The 14490-nt window shown below is 37.7% G+C and overlaps 1 protein-coding gene across 1 annotated transcript; it reads right to left on the minus strand.

Annotated features, from left to right (window-relative positions):
* Positions 1-54: 54 nt before the first annotated feature.
* Positions 55-3480, minus strand: f3b (coagulation factor III, tissue factor b). The gene is made up of 6 exons (XM_077225452.1): positions 3240-3480; positions 2838-2961; positions 2470-2660; positions 2159-2337; positions 1878-2043; positions 55-1000 (listed from the first exon to the last, which is right to left on the minus strand). The coding sequence occupies exons 1-6, from the start codon at positions 3307-3309 to the stop codon at positions 867-869; spliced, it is 864 nt and encodes a 287-aa protein (XP_077081567.1). The 5' UTR covers positions 3310-3480; the 3' UTR covers positions 55-866.
* Positions 3481-14490: the final 11010 nt, after the last annotated feature.

The raw sequence follows: 14490 nt of genomic DNA on the forward strand, positions 1-14490 counted from the left end.
TTTTTTTGTTGTTGTTTTATACTTATTTGGTTTTGACATTCACATATGCACAAGTGTTTGCATTTCACTTTATTTCAGGTCAAAGTCTTTAGTAGAAAAGGACAAGACTTTTCTCCTCCTTACTGTAGCTGACCACAAGGGTGAGCTACTGAGACGAGAATGCAATATTAAGTGTCTGTTCCTTTTAATTGTCAGATAGTGTTGCACAAGCTTTTCTTGTCATTTGGGATTTTTGTTTAAACAAAAAGAAAAAAAAATCCTTTTTATTCTCAAATTGTGTTTCACAGTCTGACCAAGTTTTGGAGTTATTGGGGATTTTTGTTTAAACAAAAAAGGAATCTCTGCCCCAAAAAAGCATATTCTGCTCTATTCTTCCTCATTTTTGATTGTGCAACTCCTTTTGCACAAGTCATTACACAGCATAACTCAATGATGCCACTAAATCCTGGAGTTTAGTTTTGCTACCTCAAAAAAAAAAACTTATAACATAAATAATTTATTTAAAGTTCAAGGTAGTATCAGTTACATTTAAAAAAATAAATTTTATGCACATTAAATATTCTCCGTCTAGATAAAAATATATATACACACACAGCAACTACTACACATGTATTTCTAAAGAAAATAATAAATATGGCAGTTTAATAAACTAATACACTGTTCTATTGGTTTATAAAAATAAAATAAAAGCAAAGCAAAAGTCTGATATGTATAACATATCGTGTAGAGTTAGTGTTTCATAGAAACCAGTCCAGTGCTGCACTGCAGGTGTGCTGTGCACACACCGGTCCCTCCGAGCGCAAAAACGGTTACAGTCCAGCTGTGCATCCCGTTCTGAGCTTGATCAGCAGAAATGATGGATTCCTCTAGACTATGGTTTCCTTGACCATCATTTTTTGTCTTTGTGCTCGTTTACAGCACACCACAATCAGAACTATTACAGCAATTACCAAGGCCAGTATAATGAGTGCTCCTCCTCCAATCACAGCAGGTCCATACTCTATGAAGAAAGAAAAAAAAAATAGGAATTTTATTTATTACAACAGAGTCTAGAATTTATTAATGAATAAGTGGAAAGCTTAGCTATATGGCATTTTGGCCGTTTAAAATGCCAATCTGACACAGAATTTAAGTTATTGCTCAAATCTAGTTCTCGAACGGTTGGGTTCTATGCTAGTTTGTATAAAGGTTCAGTGATAAATAAGTGTCCACGTTAAAGAAAAGGAAAACACCTTTTAAAATTGTATTTTTTAAAATGTGCCAAGTTCATAGAAATCGACTATTTGTATTGTTAGTTTCAATGGTTTGGATTTTCTTTAAAATACCATTTAACAAAACTTTCAATTTAATGACTTTATAAAATTATATATATTATTTTTTAACAAATCTAATCGTGAGTTTATTTTTTATTTATTTTTACTGAATTAATAGATAAAACATCATCAACCTTGAATTATTGTGTTTGGAAACTCCAGGTTTGGAAAAAAACTTATTTTTTTTTTCAAATTTAATGAATCTTTAAAAATATATAGATTTATACATTTAATTTAGTCCCAGTATTTAATTTAGTCCCACACAACTAGAAGTCAGTTGAGCACAGCTGTCTTTCCCTGGTCAGTTTCTGAGTAATGGCAGAGTGCATCATCATCATCCTCCCTCCTCTACCCTGTAAGCTGACCCTGAGCTGGCCTCTTCATGCTTAACAACCTTCCTGTTTTCCAAAACACAGGAATTCTAGACAACTAAATCTTTGAGCCAAACTTGAATCATTTAGGATACTTGGATGCCCCTTTGTCACCTTCCTCGGTCTCTCAAATGAATGCAACATCCCCGTAAATGTCAGAAAGGCAAAATTGTGAAGTCTTGTTAAAACTTACCATCAAAAAGGGTTTTGTGCTCCTGTGACGAGCACTTGGGGAGGCTCCACTCTCCGAACATCTTGTCTCCTTTACGGGAAGGGATATATGCAGCCACGCTGAAGCAGTAACTCTGACCCTCATCTAGCCTAAAATCTGCTCTGCTCTCATCCACAGTTCGAATTTTCTGTAAACAAAACAAAACAACGTGAGAATTGCAAAGTCGGTGGGCATTTAAATAAGAAACACATGGCATGAAATCTTTAATAGTATCTTTGGCTGGTAAACGTGCCGTCACTCACTTTTCCCGTGCTTCCAGCCTTGTTGTACGTAATCTGGTACTTGAGATTTTTCTTAAAGATGTCACGGATGTTCAGAGATTTGCCATTTTTGTGCAGAGCTGTGATGAGGTCGTGTATGATCAGCACAATCTTTTTGTCCTCACTCATCGTCAACGTGAACTTAGGTCTTCCAATTAAAGCTACAGGAACAGATAAAAATTATTAGAACAACAGCTTTAAATCAATTTGTTAAATTTCAATGAAAGAAGTAATATTTTTGAACTCTAGCATATTCTGGTTTGCAGGTTGAGAATGCATGGTTGGACACTCACTGTCATTATAAGGGCAGAATGTCTTCGACCTGGTGTATGGAGGCTCCACATGGTCAGAAGTCATCCCGCGCAGGGACTCTGAGAGCACTTCAGCGGTATAAACCCCCTTTATGTCCAATTCATTGGTCAGGTCGCACTCGGTCTCAGTGGTTTTGATGCAGTGAGGGTTTCTCTGTTTGTCCTTACCAACTCTGAAGAGGAAAACATGTTGGTTAGGATCACATGCCATAGGGTTTCGATCATGGTACACATTTAAATTATTTTGTGTTGAATGTTGATCACAAAAGAATATTAATATGAACAATACAGAGAAACACCAAAGCAAAGTCATGTTGGTTAAATAAGATATTTATTTAACTGTTACTTGCCTTGAGAATTCAACTGTGTATGTGTAATTGACAGGTTTTGGTCCCCATGATAGGATTGTTTTGAAATTGTAAGATGACCACGACACATTTTTGGCTTTTGTAAGCTTGCCCACTTGCATTGATGCTAAATGAGACAAAGGACATCAGTCAGAACAGTACAATATAAGACACATCATTCAGCTTTCTCTGGTTTCCATTACAACCAAACCTTGAGATACAACAAAATTACTCATCTGCAGTTCAGGCTACTATACTGCGCCATGCATGCTGTACTAAACAATACTATACTACAGACTGTCATAGTAAACGGTACAACAGTTTATATTTGTATTCGTTTACATTTTTTTATTATTATTATTATTATTTTTTTAAATAAACATCCATAAAACCCAGATTTCTTACCTGGGGATCCGTTTACGAGAGTAAGCCAGGCAAGAACCAGTGCCGAAAATATTACAGTCGTGCTTTCCATCGTTAGTGATAGCAATTTAGGCGTAAAATATTGAATCCAATGTATCCCTCTGAGGAGCGTTGGTCAATCAAATCTTCCACTAATGAGCCGTTTTTATAGTAGCCTACGTGAGTTAGAACTCTCAGCTCTGGCGCTGCCAGCCACAGAGGAGACTCGTCATGAGTCACGAATGTAGCTCCGCCCCTTTTTCTTAACTTTGGGGTTTTGTCACTGGCTGGGCATCCACCGTAAAGCGAACCTTATAACCATATATGGTTATCCGGGTACCGGTTTAATGAAGATAATCCAAAATCCAAGCACGTCTTTTAGAACTTTTGATAAACGCTAATAGACGTCTGCATGTAGGCTAGTATTTTGCTATATCAGGTAATTGAGTCATTGCACATGTCTGCGTTGTTTTAACTTCTTTTAGACTGTGCTGTGCATGTGATAAGATTACAATCTTAATTCAGTTTAGTTGTGTTTAGCTAACAATCACCCACACAGATTTATTTGGAATGTATTTTCAGTTGTAGCCTAATATAAATAATTTGTTATAAATGAATAAATTTGATTCTTTATAGTATGATCTGACTAGCCTATATGTGAAGTGGAAAAAAAAACTTATGGCCTTATTTAGGCCTATTTATAGTAGCCTCTCCGTACTATGCAAAGAATAATTTCCCCCATCTTTAAATTTCCATATAAGCAGGTCTTCTCAAAAAGGCTTTTCTTTCAGTCAGAAGTTCCACTTGTGTGTGCCATCCAGTGAAGATTCAGTCTTAAGTAACTCTGTGGCAAAGAACATCATACCAACTGGAAGATTTGTAAGTAACCACAGTTCTGTTGGCCTTGGCTTGTTCATGTGCCTCTCTGACTTCAGCTCATCACATGTCTATGAGAAAACAACTTCTAGTCAACCCCAATAAATGTTTGATTTTGTGTCAACCCTGTTACTTGAATTTACAAGGACAAAATATTTGCTGGCGGCCCCTTTCTTCCCTCATAAGTGGCTAGACGGACTGCCCGACTGCTGGGAAAACCAATTTAGCTGTACCTTCCTTACTGATCAAAATCCCAAATAAGTTTTGTTAACCTTCTTTTCAAAACATTACCTTTTCAAGTGTAAGGAGATAAAAACGCAGCAAACCTGGGCCCGATTTCATGGAATGTTTTTGGCGACAATTTGTCCTATCTTACACATTTATCAACTCTGTTAATTCACTCATGTGTATTAAGGGAAAGATTAGCAAACAATTAATTCATCCTTCAGAGGAAATAGATGGCGGATGATGAGATCATTTCTGGCTAGCAAAGAGTTAAACCTCTGCTTCTTTATAAGACAGGCTTTATGCCTAAAATGAGACAATACTGCTATTGTCTAACTTGTTGTCATACATGCTCACATGTGCAAAATAGTGATCTATTCAGCATAGAGGGTTTAGAAGCAAAGCAATATGGCATTTCTTACTGATCATTTTACTCTGTGATAATGCATATCACTGATTAAAGTTATATTTCGAGTGAAACTGCTTCTAGAACAGGAAACAATGCAGGACAGGGCTAGATTTTTTCCATCAGGAATTGATTGATTGATTGATTGATTGATTGATTGATTGTGGTTTGCTATTGGTTGATCTCATGTGAGTGACAGGTTGTTCCGCCCTCGCGCCAGTAAACACATCATCAGAGAAGAGACGGCACTGAAGGGAGGGGAAGTTATTTTGATTAAAGATTAAAAGAATCTTACAAAATCTCACATGAATTTTACAAAAATAATGATGTACATGGATAAATCATTTATAATAAACACTGCAAAATACCATAAAAAATTGTCAATTCTAATTTCATAGTGACTTTAAGCTCCGATTATTATGAGGCTGCAATGATAAACTCACTGCTAAGGATACTCAGGATTGGTTTAATAGTTTATATTGAAAGAAGGTTACTTAGTGACCTGAATTCAAGTGTTTAGAGTAGAATGTGCATTTGCAATGTCACTTTGTTTATTTAGTGGTAAACATCTGAAATACTTCAAACTATTTGGGTAATATTGGAATTTGCATCCTGTGACTGTTTAATTCAGATTTAAGTGGAAGTCCAGTCATGCATGCAGCGTGACCCGTAGCATGAGATTGAGGTTACCTATAAACTTTAATGAAGTAATGCCATAATTTGAGATGATAAATGATTGTAAATCAGATCTGGGGTTGAACATGGCAAATAATGGGGTTAATATTGGTGAACTAAAGCCAGGAAAAACAATACACAAACTGAACTTAAGATTTTCCCATAAGTTGCCAGTTGACATCATCAAGCTCAATAAGCTTTCAGTTTCATAACCGTAAATTTGTCACAGCAATGACTGTGCTAGAAAATATCTTGTCACATGCGTGATCAATGTTTTTAATGCGCTTTTCCTCAGTTACTTAATTGTTGCATCAAGAAATCTAATAAAAGTTGTATTCCTGTAAACTGGAAGTGGTTGGTGTCGCGTTTATACTTAAAAGTCATTTTTATTTGTAATTTCCTTGAATCTAAACTTAATCGTTTGTACTAAGAGGTAAAGCATGACTCGGTGGTTGAGGTGGTTGTTGTTTGGAAGCGTATGAATATGAACCGACCTTGCTGATTAATCATTTTGAATAATATATACTCTGATAGGAACAATGTTGCCAGAATGAGGCAACTATGGCGGATGTCTGTTACACTGTTTGCATAATAGAAATAACAGTTCCTTTTAATAGGGTACTTTACAATTTGTCTGATACCACATTAAAAAGGAACTGGAGGCAATGATCAAATTGATAAAACAGGATCACAACGAAAGAAAATATTACGAAATTCAACTGTGATGACAGAGGGCACTGCGGTAAAACATTGCTTCTGACTGGTTGGATGGGTGACACTAAAATGAACAATAATCAGTCTGAAAAAAGAATGGTTGCAAAAAAGTACTGCAATTCCCTCATGATTGTACTGGATTCTTGTTTTTACAGCTGCTACTAATAGCAGACTTATTTTGGACTCTCTCTAAAGCAATATTTATGTCCAAAATGTTTCTTCATGTGAGAGATTTCGACAGTCTATTTTAATGCACTTATAATCATCATAATTACTTTAAATACTTATTATATTTCATACTAATTTGAATCATTTGTATGACCAATTGATGAGTTGAATGGTTTCAATCTATTTACATATATACATTACATTTACATTACATCTATATAGCAGAATAAGATTTTACTTAAATACTTAAAGGTTTAGGTTGAGAGTACAATAAGCAAGACATCTTTAAAATCTGTATTTGAAAATTCATTCAAACAGTTTTTCCGTTCCTGCGGAGACACAATAATGTACAAGTGTGGCAGACGTGTTGTGTACAATTTCCATGACTTTATCGTCCTCAGAGTATGGTCTCAATTATTTGTATGGAGTAAGAATACCAGCCTTAATGGGCCGTCTGAATTCCATTTATGGTCATGAACCTTATATGGAACTCTTAGGAGTGTGACGTGCTTCTGTACAACAGTGTGGCCTGCAGTTTGAATCAACATTAGCACATCTACAGTATTGATGAGAGTGTTTCATACCACACTGCTTAGACCCAACAGAGTTCAAGGGCTTGAGCCACATCTACAGGCTGTTTTTTTTTCGAGACCCGAAAACACCCTAGCAATGCCCTATATCAAACATTCAGAACACCCTAGCAACTGCATATCCAACACAGTGAAAAGTTTTCCAGACTCAAGTACCACTTATACATATTTTTTCAAAATCATGGAAAAATATACTGCGTAGTACATCGTATTACTAAAACAGACTAGAGGAGAACCAATTCTCTAAAAGGCCAATGTTACGTCACACCTAGAGTTTACTCGAAGTCATGTGACAAAACTGAAGCCTTTTGGGGGGAATATATTGTGCTCTGACGAGATTAAAGGTAAAGCCTTTGGCATGACAGCTCAAACTCAAGACAAATTAGCCTTTCATTGTGCAGAAAGAGAATGTTCTCGAATAAAAATGGAAATGAAACATTTTATTGTTAATTTGGAGTTTTACCAGCAACTGGCTGTGAAAAATGCATGTGGGGGAGTTCATTCTGAGAGCACTACATATTTCAGAAAATTGTTAAGGTACTTATACTTTACAGCGGTGTTTAATTTGCATATCAGATTTAGAAATAAAGAGTACAATAACCTAGAAAAGAAAACAAAGGTCAACACAGTAACACCCAGGTCAATAGGGTGTTTGTAAGTTCAGACGGTAGCCGTATATTTGAAGGCTTATTCTTGAGGAAATAATGTGCCAAAATGTGATGTGTCATCACCATTCATTTTCTTTAATGAGTCTCTTGACTAACATCTTACTTGAACTCTTCACAAGTAGAGAAGTGTCTTCTACGTGTTTTCAGAATGTATCTAATCACGCCTGAGGTGATCACAGGTCAAATGAAGGTCTGACTAAACGCTATATTTAGAAAGCTGTAAGTTCCTCAACCCTCCACTGCTTGTCCTTCCGCTGTGTCCTTTTGACTGCCTCGGGAGGTTGAGCCATAAAGTCTACTCCTATACTGACTAAAAAATAACTAGAGCTCGATTTCTATTGTGTCATTTCACGCAGAGTTTGTCTCAACAGAGAGCTCACATGACAGCTCAATAGAACATTCTCAGACACCCGCTGACTCCCCCACTCCCAATCCCCCCCCAGGAGACAGGCCTGCTAAACACAATTCAAAGTAGAGGAATTTAACAGTTTAGGGTGGAAATTTCTCCAGAAATCCCAGATGTCCCCCAGACTCCAACAAGTCGGCCTCTTATAAACAGGCTATCACCGCTCACACAAGTGTAATGGTCAGGCTGAGGATCTCCATCCCGGGTTCAGACCATTGTTACAGGTTGAGTAGTCATAGTGACTGTAGCAGGTCTCCTTTTAGGATAACAGGAAACAGGGAACAGGGAACACGTGGCCAGAGCATTAGTTCAAATTCAGAGACACTGAGCGGTTGCCTGTCCTCTTCTGGCTCCAGGATATTACTGATTATTCCTGTCAACAGTACCAGTCTACTCTCAGTTTTCCCCTTTCCTCTGGATAAGGATACAGCCGGCTGGTGACTGTCTCTCTACATTATTTAGCTGTCTATTGCCATGATAAAACGTGGTAAGAGTCTTTACGGTTTTGTGCCAATCAGAATTGTTGGTGGTTGGACGGACGGACGGATAGATAGATAGATAAATAAATTACACCCAACTCAGCCTCACACAATTCTTGATTAATAATCTCACATTTTTTTAAGCACATTTTGTTCACCCATGTAATGTGTAGTTCCAGTAAGCCTACAACAAATTATAAATGAAAATACACTGTATTGAGTTAAAAATGTGGGAAACTCTTTTCATTTATATTTAACATACAACTTTTCGTAGGACTGTCTTGTCCTGCCTATAAAAAAAAACAATTATACAAAATATTTCAGTCTAAGAAAGTCCCTTTCTGGGTTTCCCATGCTCTCATGTGGATCGATCCCACCCCTGCAGGCTGGGAATCATTCCCATTTTACTAACGCTATGATCCATTCACTCGAGGGACTGTTCTTTTTATAGAAAAGGAACATGCAAGGGTAGAGAAAACTTTGCCTTTTCACTTGATTTTTCTGTATTATCTCTGAACCTGCTAATTATTCTCAGTATGGTTATGCAACAGCTGTTATGAGATGGGAGTATCCGATGAACACTGCGGTACAAGCTCCACATTCCTCAGCATTCCTGAACTCTGGTCTGGTCTCCATCATCATCATCAACATTCAGATGAATCAATATGCTGAAATAAAAACACTCATTGATTACTAATGGACATTGTTACTGTAAAGAGAATATCATGCGGTTTGCATTAAGTTATGTAAATGTATGGGTTTTATCACATGACTTGGTCATTTCCTTGTGACCCTAGGTATGACTTTTCAAACTTCACGCAGAGTTTGGTAAGCAGATATATAGCCCTCATTAATAAAGCTAAAGTTACAAATGATGATGCTTAAATGGTCACTCCACCGATTTGCATTAAGATTTCCATTGTTAGAAATCCAGTTATACTATTGAATGGTCGTGCAACACTCTTTCATTTTGCCCTGAGACGAGAGAAATCCTCTATTTACCTTTTTCACTTCCTCCTACAATGACGCGAAAATCGTCATTTTACGTCATTGTAGGAGGAAGTGTAAAAGGTGGGGATTTCTGTGAAGACTACAAGCACTAGTTCCCACCCTTTCAAACCCGCCCATAGGGGGTTGGACCTAATGCGCTAACAGACCTATCACAGATCAGTGCCGGTGCGTTTGATTTCACCAGCAGAAACGTTTTGAAAATATGGACGACGCTACTGAATGCATTATGGAGGATCTGGATTTTGACGAAGTTATGGTTGAAACGGATGTTCGTGGCTACCTTTATGAGCCACAGTATAGCGACGAGAAACTGAGGGCTAACGTTATGGAGGAACAGGAGGCGGCTGAAGCTGCTGTCACCACAGCCGACGAGACGAGGACGAGGAGCCCGCAATGGCTCGAGCTGGGGCAGATTGGTGGTGCCTGTGCTCTCACTGTGCACCAATGGACACAGAACAAGAATTCCAGCGGTGCTACGGAATCGGAGGATGACACGGACGTGTGTGTTGTTGCTCACCCGAGTTTCGCACCCCATATGGATAGCGGCGTCCTGGAGACCTACTTTAGAATACCTAAGGTCACCTGGCAACGTCAGCCAAAGCCTACAGGGTCAAATGGTCGTCTTTCTGTAAAGTACGTTTATTTAAATTTTGTTAACATGCTAACGTGGCAGGTTCATTGCACAAATATCTTGCAGTTAAACTAGCATCTGTAGTGGGAGTGGTCTGCGGAGCTGAGCATTGCAATGCACTATGGGGATTGTTGTCTACAATCCACAAGCACTAAAAAGTCATTTTCTGCCTTTTATCGGCCAAGAAGGTCCCAAATTAGAAATTTATGATACTATCCTACTACATATATGACCCACTTTCAATACATATTCATTTCTCCACGGTGGAATGACCCTTTAAGTACAATGTAGCACTTCCTCTTTCCTTTGAACTGGTAAAACAAAAATTTGAGATTATTAAGAAAAGACGAATATATAAATGTAAAATATTAGGGGCTTTCACATTAGGAACTTACTTCTAGGATATATATATTCAGGTGATAAAGCGCTTAACAGAAGACAAGAAATATGGAAACTTTATTAGACATTTATAGCAGGACTTCTAGCTGCTGAGATGCAATGAAAGTGGATGGTGGAGTCAAGCTAAAATATCCCAATAAAGTATCATATAATATTGATAATTTTTGTTAAATCTTGCTATACAGATGTGGTCTACATTCGCTTTCATAGTATGGAAAAGGTAGCTTGGACATTCTGCTATAATAACTCTGTTTTAATAATAACTTTGTTTTAGGTGAGATTAAAAGTTTGCATAACTTTCAAAGTTGGTATAGACATTATCTGCACTTGAATTAGATTTACAAAAGATTTCCTTCCAAGCAAGCTTTGACTAAACACATGATCCACATGCTGTGGTTCACTCTGCACTCACTGAAAAGAGCTGGTATTGTGCAGAGCAGATGTTCTCGCTGTGTTTTCTCATTTTGAAGTGATGAAATCCCATTTTGGCTGGAATGTTCATGACTCATTACTCTCACAGTTATCAGCAGTTTCGTGTTTGCTTTATTGATAAGTTTAATGTTGTTAGTGGCTTCTACTCTTCCTGAACAACTGGAAATCATCCCGTGAGCAAAACACGTTTTTTCTCTTTGCGTTACGCTTAAATCTTTCAAAGCGCCTCTTTTTATATTGCTATGTGAGTGCCACCTTCTGGTTGTTGAGCCTATGTATGCTCATCCAAGGTGCCATGTCTCTTACAGCTGATACGGACGGTTATGTGAATGGTATGTTATTAAACAGAGATGATAATCATAACACTTAGATGGTTCATTTTGGAATATTCACGGCCTGAAGTGCGGAACTCTGAGGATTTATTAACCTGTAATGAGTCTAAGGGCAGGACACTCGAGAGGGTGTATTTCTGCGACTAGTCAGCAGGTGTCTCTGCAGATTCTTAAAGGGTCATTCCACCGGTGGAGAAATGAATATGTATTGAAAGTAGGTCATATATGTAGTAGAATGGTATCATACATTTCTAATTTGGGACCTTCTTGGCGGAAAAAGGCAGAAAATGACTTTTTAGTGCTTGTCGATTGTAGACAACAATCCCCATAGTGCATTGCAATGCTCAGCTCCGCAGACCACTCCCACTACAGTAGCTAGCTTAACTGCAAGATATTTGTGCAATGAACCTGCCACGTTAGCATGTTAACAAAATGAAAATAAACTTACTTTACAGAAAGATGACCATTTGACCCTGTAGGTTTTGGCTGACGTTGCCAGGTGACCTTAGGTATTCTAAAGTAGGTCTCCAGGACGCCGCTATCCATATGGGGTGCGAAACTCGGGTGAGCAACAACACACACGTCCGTGTCATCCTCCGATTCCGTCGCACCGCTGGAATTCTTGTTCTGTGTCCATTGGAGCACAGTGAGAGCACAGGCACCGCCAATCTGCCCCAGCTCGAGCCATTGCGGGCTCCTCGTCCGCGGCAGGGCAGATCGTCTGCATCGGCTGTGGTGGCAGCAGCTTCAGCCGCCTCCGGTTCCTCCATAGCCCTCAGCTGCTCGTAGCTATTCTGTGGCTCATAAAGGTAGCCACGAACATCCGTTTCTACCATAACTTCGTCAAAAATCCAGATCCTACATAATGCATCCATCTGCGTATTCAGTAGCTTCGTCCGTATTTTCAAAACGTTTCTGCCGGTGAAATCAAACGCACCGGCACTGATCTGTGATAGGTCTGTTAGCGCATTAGGTCCAACCCCCTATGGGCGGGTTTGAAAGGGTGAGAACTAGTGCTTGTAGTCTTCACAGAAATCCCCACCTTTTACACTTCCTCCTACAATGACGTAAAATGACGATTTTCGCGTCATTGTAGGAGGAAGTGAAAAAGGTAAATAGAGGATTTCTCTCGTCTCAGGGGAAAATGAAAGAGTGTTGCACGACCATTCAATAGTATGACTGGATTTCTAACAATGGAAATCTTAATGCAAATGGGTGGAGTGACCCTTTAAAATGATTCCCACTTGAGTTTTTAGAACAACATTTCTCTATTTTCAATTTTCTCGTCACTTAAATTAAATCACATGACAAGCACTTTGCCGTCGTTTGTATGTGGTATTGTACTGAACCATGCGGTTCAGGATGAGTCATCTGTATTTTGGGTCTGTTTCAACAGAGAGAAAGACTTATTTGAAAGGCAAAACAGTATTTAGTCAACATAGGAGAATGCTAGCATATACAGTACAGGTCAAAAGTTGGGAGTATGTTTTTCTCTTAAATACAAAACTTTTGTTAAGCAAGGATGCATTAAAACGATTTAAAAAATGACAGTGAAGGCGTTATACTGTAATGTTACTAAAGATTTCTAAAAAGATTTTTCTTCCTTTTTCTTTATTAAATAATCCAGAAAAAATGTATCACAACATTACTGTTTTTACAGGGGTTTTCTTATCAAATAAATGCAGCCTTGATGAGAATGAGACTTTTCAAAAATGTATATTTTTAAATCTTAACAACCCCAAATGGTTTGAATGGTAGCCTATAGCTAATGTACATAGACAAAAACTATGTATCATAACTATAATAACTAATATAAATAATATAATAACTAATATAAATACAAATATTTTACCGAGGTCTGCGTTTAAAAAAAAATACTTTAGAGTTGTGACAACTATGAGCAAGCCATTTGCTTGTGCATTTAATCTCACAAAAAGTGTAAAGCAAAACTTCAAAACATCATTTTGTTTATTTGAGCATTCTGTCCAGAGTTGGGTATAAGGTGGAGCTATCTTGTTGTCTGACCAATGGAAGATAAGGGTAGTGTTTAGGAAACATGTTAAAAAAACAACTATTTATGCTCTTCCATTTAGAGATAGCCTACTAGCATCGCAGAGACTTGAAATTATTTTGGGAAAAACAGAATCACACAAAAATGTATCAAAGGGTGAAGAAGGACAATCTCTTGGCATCATATCCAATGTAGGCTACTATTCCCACATCTGACAAGAAGTGCCAAAGCTCATATGAAATATTATAGTTTTAAACAAACATACTTTAAAGAAACAGTGCAAACTGTCTGACACTCACAGAAATCCTTCCCTATGACTTTCAGTTTCAGTCATATCTCAGTATAGGCGACACAGTGAATGAAACATTTTCCAGGCTCGGTCCCTCGGCAGCTGCCTTGTCCAGCTGAACGCTTTGAGCCACGAGTGGAAAGTATTCAACAACAAAAAAACAATCCAACCATTTACTTGTAGCCATGCCTGCTGTGATGGAAGTATTAACATACTGTGCGTAAAGCTTGAATGCGAAGACTCCTTGAAAAGCCGGGAGATTGCAGAACGTTCGGCTCCAGCTTTTGTAACTGAAGAGGAACAGCTCATGCCACAGTCATTAAACATTTTCAAGTTTAAGGTTACCTCAGTGTTTTCACAGACTGACATTGAGGTTTGTGGTGAAAAATGATTGTGTTTTCTTTTAAACTAACATATTCAGGCATACATGACCTCATACCTTTATATTTTTCCTTTTTGACATTTATCTGCTTCATTTTTCACAGCACAAAAAAACAATCATAATTCCAATGAAATGGTAATATCATATGAAAAGGTAAGACATGTATAGGATTTTTCCTATTTCAGTCATGGTTATGTTTAGGTTTATGCTATCTTATGACATATTTTTCCAGTCCAATTTCACCAAATTGTATGAATTATGACCTCTCAGGCTTGTCTATATATTTAGTGAATTAAATGAGATTATTAGACTTTTTAGCGATATTCATTAAGTGATAAGTGACCTTTCCTTCGTCTGCATTGTTGTAAGTGCTAGTTACTAAAAGGTTTGTGTACAATAAAAACAGCAGGATATAACCATGTGATCAGTTATCAACAAACCAACATAAGGATAGTTCAGCCATTAATAAAAATTCTGTCGTCATTTACTCACCTTCATGTTGTTCCAAAGCCATCTTTCTGTGAAACACAAAATATCTTTTGAACGTTGAGAAACAAAGT

The sequence above is a fragment of the Siphateles boraxobius genome, unplaced genomic scaffold (assembly GCF_051911475.1).
Source record: "Siphateles boraxobius isolate OS27281-9 unplaced genomic scaffold, OSU_SipBor_1 1, whole genome shotgun sequence".
Taxonomy (NCBI): domain Eukaryota; kingdom Metazoa; phylum Chordata; class Actinopteri; order Cypriniformes; family Leuciscidae; genus Siphateles; species Siphateles boraxobius.

Bases quoted from the DNA above. Each gene is read 5' to 3' on its own strand.
- f3b (XM_077225452.1), bottom strand. From the start codon at position 3,309: ATGGAAAGCACGACTGTAATATTTTCGGCACTGGTTCTTGCCTGGCTT. The intron at 2,661-2,837 runs GCAAGTAACAGT...TTTCCTCTTCAG, and splicing joins TACACAGTTGAATTCTCAAG to AGTTGGTAAGGACAAACAGA. The intron at 2,338-2,469 runs GTGAGTGTCCAA...CTGTTCCTGTAG, and splicing joins ATTCTGCCCTTATAATGACA to CTTTAATTGGAAGACCTAAG.